Genomic DNA, 6,573 nt, shown 5'->3' with positions numbered 1-6,573 from the left:
AGTAGGGAAAAAATCTTTACTGGGAGGGTGGTGAGGCACTGGAACATCTTTCCAAGAGAAATTGCGGATGCCTCATCCCTGGAAGTGTTCAAGACTAGGTTGGATGGGGCTCTGAACAACCTAATCTAGTGAATGTGCCCCTGCCCATGTCAGGGGTTGGACGAAGATGATCTTGAAAGTTCCTTCCATCACAAACCATTATAGAATTCATTACCCTTATGTGATATAAGCCCTAAGTAATCAGCATTAGTATGTTAATTAATGTAATGATATGTTTGTGCTGAGGAATAGGTTATATAGGCTAATGATGCCCAAACTCTGTTCTTTGATTGTTTTGAGTTGTATATAGTGAACAGGAAGTGAAAGCAATTTATGCAATTATGTGGATGGTGCAAACGATCAGACCTGACAGACCATGGATTTCAGGGGGTGCTGTTATATGCCTCAAATATACTCTTAGGCTGGCAGTTGACTTCAATGACCCAAAGAACCCACAGACCACCTCAAAATACATCACCACAGGGTTTCCCCGTGGCTGAGAGCTTTTGTTGGGTTAGTTTTTATTTTTTTTTTTAATTATAGGTTATACCCTGGCAGACCTAGGGGTGCAATGTAACCTTGTAATTGGCAATCACAAAACTCTGCCCTGCTTCCTAAAATGTCAACAACGTACTCATCAAATGCTATCAAGGTTGCCATAAAATAGAGCTTATGTGGGGATTTTTGAAGCACTGGTGAAGTTTTGGTTTCAAGTACAAAAATCAGCCTAGTTCCACATTTTTTAGATATATGAATTTTTGGTAAATGTTGTTGTTGAGCAAGACTGTTGTTTTGCAGGGTTGAGGATGAAAAGCTGCAATGAGTCTCTGAGCACAGGTGACAATTCAGTCTTTGAAGGTTTCATTGCACTCAGATGATTGGAGTATTGGAAGAACCAGATTTGAAAATATCAGGCTCAAGACAGGACAGTTTAGCAAAGCAGCCATGTGGCTAGCTGGAAGAGCTCCAGGGAATAGACTCAGTTTGGGCTAAGTGTTAGCTGAGTAAGGCATGACTAATAAGATTTTTTAACAAAGCATTTTAGAGTCTGTTGAAACCATCTATTTCCCTTTAAGAAAATAAAACATTAGCAAGTTTTTCCACTAATTCTAAAATAAAGCTCACGGTCTCACATTTAGCTTGTGTGGTAGGAAACTCCCTACAGTTCACTTTGGAAACCTTTCACTTTGGAAACCTTTCTAGGATTTAATAATCATCAGTGAATTGAGCTACTGAGGTCATTAAGCATTCAGCTGTTCTGCCATCTCGATGTACAAATGGGTGCCTGCTTTTCACATCAGCTGGGGTTAGAATGTTGGAGAGAAGAACACTGAATTAATTGGAAAATTAGCATAGATTGAATTACACTTGTGTGAGCTGTCAGTGATTTTGATGGAGAGGCTGCAAGTGTTTACTGGGGGATGCAGCAGTGTAGAGAGTGGGCATGGGCTTTAAATGCACGGGGACAGGAAAGTGTTTTGGATTGTACTTCTTGAGATGTAGGAGAGGTGGAATTTGTGCCATGGCATGAATAATACACGGCATAATAATTTTTTTCCTTTTCCTCCAGTGGCTTTGTGTTTTGGTGCTAGGCATAATGCGAAGGGTAACCTTCAGTGACTGCAAGTGTGTTTCAGCAGGCTACTGATTAAGGATGTAACAGCATTGATTTACTTGGTTTAGACTTAGTAAGTTCTGTAGGTATAGGGCCAGGGGAAATGGTTCTAAAAGGAAACTGTAGATTTAGAGTAGATAAAAGGGCTGGCTCTAACCAGCTTGGATATGAGAGCCTTCAGCTTCCCTCAGCCCTGAACGAGGACAGGGTATGGAAATTTAGGTTTGCTTGTGCTTATGTTATAGCTCAAGGTGTGCTCTGTGTGTGGGATTTTCAACTCCCTCTCCTAACTTTTCTTCTTCTATTAGGATTTTTAGAGAATAAAGAACATTTTGGACTCTGATGAGATGTGAAAATTGGACCAGATACATGAAAAAATACAAGTAATGGCATTGGTGTCTACTGCAAAGCACAATGCCTATTTTGCCACTGAGGAGAGGGGGAAATGACATAAGAAAGAAGTGTCAGTGTTGTAAAAAAGCAACACTTCTCACAAATGGTTACTATGGGAGGCATTTATCTTGTGTACAGTAAGGCAGTAATGTCTCCCGGGAGTTTTCAGCAAATACTGAAGCCTTAACAAAAATATTTTCCTATTCTCTTCCTAGGCTTGATGTACCAGGTTCCTCCAGCCCATGGTGGCTCAGAGCACTCTCCTCTCTGACCAGGTACTTTGGAGCTCTTTGGAGCCACTCTGTCCCTTTGTGCCTAATGGGTCTTGCCCAGGAGTTGGAATTGCACTGAAAAGCTGATTCACTTTGAACACAGGTAATTTTATTTCAACAACTTAGTCAGCTCCAGTGTTTTTCTGCACACAGGAGAGGAGTGTGGTCAGGACAGAGCAGGATTTTAACCCTGAGGCTGCCTTTGTATCAGCAGGCATTGCCCCAGCAGGAAATAGTTGCGGTGCACTGCATTGTGCCCTGGATCCTGCCTGTCTTGCTGCTCAAGCTGTGTTTTGTCCAAGGACATCATGAAGGAGCTTCTTCACCTTAGTAAAGAAGTCTACCAGCTTGTTGACTGGAAATGGGCAGGAGCTAACCTCACCCAATGGTGTTGGCTCTGGGGTGGGGGGTGCTGTCGGCCAAGGCTTTTGAGAGGGGATTGGTGTTGGCAATGTATTATAAGTGGGGGGTCCTGTTGGCCATGGCTTAAGAGTGGGAGGGTGTGTTGGCAATGTATTATAAGTGGGGGGTCGTGTTGGCCATGGCTTAGGAGTGGGAGGGTGTGTTGGCAATGTATTATAAGTGGGGGGTCGTGTTGGCCATGGCTTAGGAGTGGGAGGATGTGTTGGCAATGGATTATAAGTGGGGGGTTGTGTTGGCCATGGCTTAGGAGTGGGAGGTGGTGTTGGCCATGTGTTATGAATGGGGGGTCGTGTTGGCCATGGGTTAAGAGTGGGAAGTAGTGTTGGCCATGGCTTAATAGTGGGAATGGGTTGTGCTGGCCATGGCATATGAGTGGGAAGGGGACGTGTTGGCCATGGTTTCAGAGTTGGTAGATGAGCTGTCACAAAATTACTCCAGGTTTGTGATGCTGGAGAACCCCTTCCCAATGTGTTTGCGCCTGTGTGGACCAGGATCCAGTCATAGAAGTGCTGAGTGGAGATGTAGACTCCAGGCTGCCTTGCTCTGGCACAGCCTTTTCCCCAGCTGGTCAATCCAACAACCCACCAGGAGTCTGTATTGTTGTCCTGGCACATGAGAGGACCACCGCTGTCACCCTGCAGCAGAGCACAGAGCATTAATGGGGTGTTAAATGGGGCACCTGCCAGCACTGGGGCTGTCTCCTTCTCTCTCATCCCCTCTGGGCAGAGGAATGCTCTGCTCAGGGGCTGGAGCCTCCAGAAATTTGGCTGTGAATGACTTGGGTTCCTGTAGGGTAGGGCTCTCTTTGTTGTCTCTGCACAGGGCTCCTGGATGTGCAGAGGATGGATGTTTGGCACAAGGGGACCTCTGGGCTACCAGGAACACTTTAACTGGGTTTTCTGGGCTTTTGGCACAAGGGGAGCCCTGGGCAGGCAGGGGTGGATGGGGAGTGTGTGGGAAGCCCCCAGGGCAGTCAGGGGGAGCTGGGGCTGGGAGGGCGATTGAGTGGCCGGGCAAAGCAGGCCCTGGGCTGTGTTGGGGCGGTGCTGCTGGGGGCTGAGTGACCCATGGCACGCTCCTTCTTACCTGGCAGGTGTCGATCTTGCCCTCTGGGTATCCAGCACACAAGTTGTGGGTGTGGATTTCTCCTGCGTACCAGTCACTGCTGTTGCAGAGCTGGACATCGATGAGTTGGACCTTGGCCTCCTGAAGCTGATCAGCTGAATCTTGAGCTGTGAGCAGAGAAAGGAATAAACCCTGAGCACCACATTTCCCATTCTCCTCTCCTGACTTGGGAAGGGCATTCTCTTCCCTAGGGTTTGGCGTTGCCTCTTCAGAGGCACTAGGGCACTGTGACCCTGCCTTTGGGGAACAGACCAGCCCTGTCTCTGCAGAGGTGTAGATCCTGCAGCCTGGCTTTGGCCTCTGCTCTGGGGAAACCCAAACCCTCTCCCCATTGTGGTGAGCTGGCCCAGGAGTTGCTCTTGGAACTCACATCTTGCAGCAGTGGCACCCCAGCCAGCAATCCAGCAGTTCTGCAGCTCTGACACTTTCAGTGTGATGTCAGGCACACAGGCCAGCTGGATGTAGGGGCTGCACTGGACAGGATGGTCCAATTGCATCAGGGCAATGTCGTAGCTCATGTCAGCAGGACTGTAGTATGGATGTATCAGCACCTTCTTGACGCTGCGCACTTTTGCCCCATGGCCTGGCTGAGTCAACTGGGTGGCCCCAATCACCACAGACAGCAGGCTGATGTTACTGCAAAGGAGATGGAGAGAGGGCTGAGAGGCAGAAGAGCCACAGTGCCACACAGCCCAGCAGATGTGAGGCCTCTGCTTGGCAAGGCAGAGAGGAGGCAGTGCTCTGGCAGGTGTGAGTGCCATCGCACACCTTAGGCGGGGGAATGTCAAGCTGGAGGCTACAAGAAAGCCTTGGCACAGGCCCAGGCTTCTCCTGAGCAGTGTGGCAGCCTGGCTGCCTGACAGGAAAGGGGATGGGAGCAGCAGGTGGTGCTGCTGACAGGGCACCTGCTGGTGTTGTGGGGATGTCCCCATTCCCTGCTCATCCTTACTCAAACTTGTCGAAGCAGTGGGCTGCTGTGAGGACCCATTCTGAACTGATGAGGGATCCCCCACATAGATGTCCCAGGCCTGGTACCCAGGGGTGCTGGATGCTGACCATCCAGGGCCAGGCCCCTGGCAGGGCACCGGAGCCACCCACGATGCGTGTCATGCCAGAGTCATAAGCCACGTCTCCGTAGTAGTACTCCATGAGGCCGTAGTCAGACACCACAGCTCGGAGCCCACAGCTCCCTCTGTAAGCAGAAAGTCATTTCCGTGCTGCTTCATGGCCTGCTGTGGCTCAGGCTAAGCTCAGCCCTCTGCCCTCCCCACAAGGGCTTGCACGCCCTGCAGGCCAGGGAAGCCCATGGGGTGTGCGTCTGCCCGTGCCAGCACCTGGCTGCTGGCAAGGAGCTGAGGCTCCCCATGGTGGGTGGGAAGCTGTGGCCCGGCCATGGGGGACAGGTGGGTCCCCCCCAGGGAAGGCCCCAAGTGTTGCCCTGGCTCCTTCCCAGGGCCTGGGGACACTCACCCGCAGTTGTCCCATGTCCCCTCTGCCAGCCCAGCCACTGTGAGCAGGACGAGGAGGCCGAGCCAATTCATGGCTGCCAGAGGCACGTGTCAGCTGCAAGCACTGAGAGCTCCGTGCAGCAGCACAGCCACAGCCGCAGTGCCCGCAGCAGCCGCGCTGCCCGTGGAGCCCTCGGCCCCGGGGCTGATGTCACAGAGAGGTGGGTTCCATGTTCTGGGCACTGTGGGGATCTGTGTCATGGGGCCCACTGGGGGAGGGGCTTGGAGAGCCCCTATTTGGTGAGCCATGAAATGGTTTGGGGTGGAAGGGACTTTGGTGATGATCTAGCTCCAACCCACTGCCTTGAGCATGGAGGGATGGCCTGCAGTAGGCCCCACTGTCCACAGTGTGCATGTCTTGGCTCAGAAGTTTTCTTGAATACTTTGAGAGATGGGGCATTGAAGTACTAAGTCCTGATCAACAGTTCCTGACTAAGGCCAGAACAACAATCCTTTAGCCAAAACTGACTATTAAATGGACCTTCAAAACAAATGTTATTTATATCCAGCCACTGGAGAAACATGGATTTACCTTTCCATACTTAGGAACTGGACAAGCCACATCTGGCCTTGGTTTGGGCATGTGGGATCACAGACAAATCTGTTGGTTTCTCCTGGAGCACTCCCAGGCCTCAGGAACACCCCAGTGGGACACTGAAACCAGGTGTTACTGCACTAGAAGTTTTGCTATTTTGCTTATTCCACAGTATAAAAACGGGAACCTCTCACAGCACAGTCAGTAGCCTCACTGCCTGTAGGGGAAGGTACCTGCAGGATTTCCCAGTTGGTGTCAGTGGTACCTCAGTCCTTCACTGTGACAGTGGCTTCCCCCCAGTTGATGGGCAGGCCTGGATAATGGTCAAGGATTAAGGGAACTTGTGATGTGTCTTTCTTCATCAGTGTAGTCAGTCTTGTATAGTAATGATTAGATGCATTGCCTGTCTTATCCTTTTGTAAATATTTACTAATGATTTGATGTCCTGTTTACTTATGCATTTGCAATTCTTTGCAGTTTTGAATTATAGTAAATTAAATTTATTCCTGAAATTGGTATCTGTGTCTTCTGTGCTGACGCTACTTACACAAAAAACAGGCATCCACAGCTGCTCTGGGGTGCCAGTATCTCAGCAGCCTCACAGTCAAGAATTCCTTCATATGATCTCATCTAAAGCTACCCTCTTGTTGGAACTCAAAATGT

General features: G+C 49.7%; 1 protein-coding gene and 1 long non-coding RNA gene across 2 annotated transcripts; one reads left to right on the top strand and one right to left on the bottom strand.

Annotated features, from left to right (window-relative positions):
• Nucleotides 1-1,430: 1,430 nt before the first annotated feature.
• On the top strand, nucleotides 1,431-3,961 carry LOC140683810 (uncharacterized). Its single transcript, XR_012055330.1, has 3 exons — nucleotides 1,431-1,862; nucleotides 2,263-2,422; nucleotides 3,836-3,961. It is a non-coding gene; the product is annotated as an uncharacterized lncRNA (long non-coding RNA).
• On the bottom strand, nucleotides 2,407-6,065 carry LOC115494525 (acrosin-like). Its single transcript, XM_030269147.4, has 5 exons — nucleotides 5,338-6,065; nucleotides 4,817-5,059; nucleotides 4,238-4,503; nucleotides 3,829-3,974; nucleotides 2,407-3,377 (listed from the first exon to the last, which is right to left on the bottom strand). Exons 1-5 carry the CDS (start codon nucleotides 5,406-5,408, stop codon nucleotides 2,601-2,603), a joined length of 1,503 nt encoding a protein of 500 aa, XP_030125007.4. The 5' UTR covers nucleotides 5,409-6,065; the 3' UTR covers nucleotides 2,407-2,600.
• Between the last annotated feature and the right edge of the window lie 508 nt (nucleotides 6,066-6,573).

This window comes from Taeniopygia guttata, chromosome 3 (assembly GCF_048771995.1).
Source record: "Taeniopygia guttata chromosome 3, bTaeGut7.mat, whole genome shotgun sequence".
In the NCBI taxonomy this organism is placed as follows: domain Eukaryota; kingdom Metazoa; phylum Chordata; class Aves; order Passeriformes; family Estrildidae; genus Taeniopygia; species Taeniopygia guttata.
This window is presented reverse-complemented; position numbering and strand designations above follow the sequence as displayed.

Coding starts and splice junctions, on each gene's coding strand:
- LOC115494525 (XM_030269147.4), bottom strand. CDS start 5,408: ATGAATTGGCTCGGCCTCCTCGTCCTGCTCACAGTGGCTGGGCTGGCA. Junction 5,060..5,337: donor GGGACATGGGACAACTGCGG/GTGAGTGTCCCC, acceptor TTCTGCTTACAG/AGGGAGCTGTGGGCTCCGAG. Junction 3,975..4,237: donor GGGTGCCACTGCTGCAAGAT/GTGAGTTCCAAG, acceptor CTCTGCTCACAG/CTCAAGATTCAGCTGATCAG.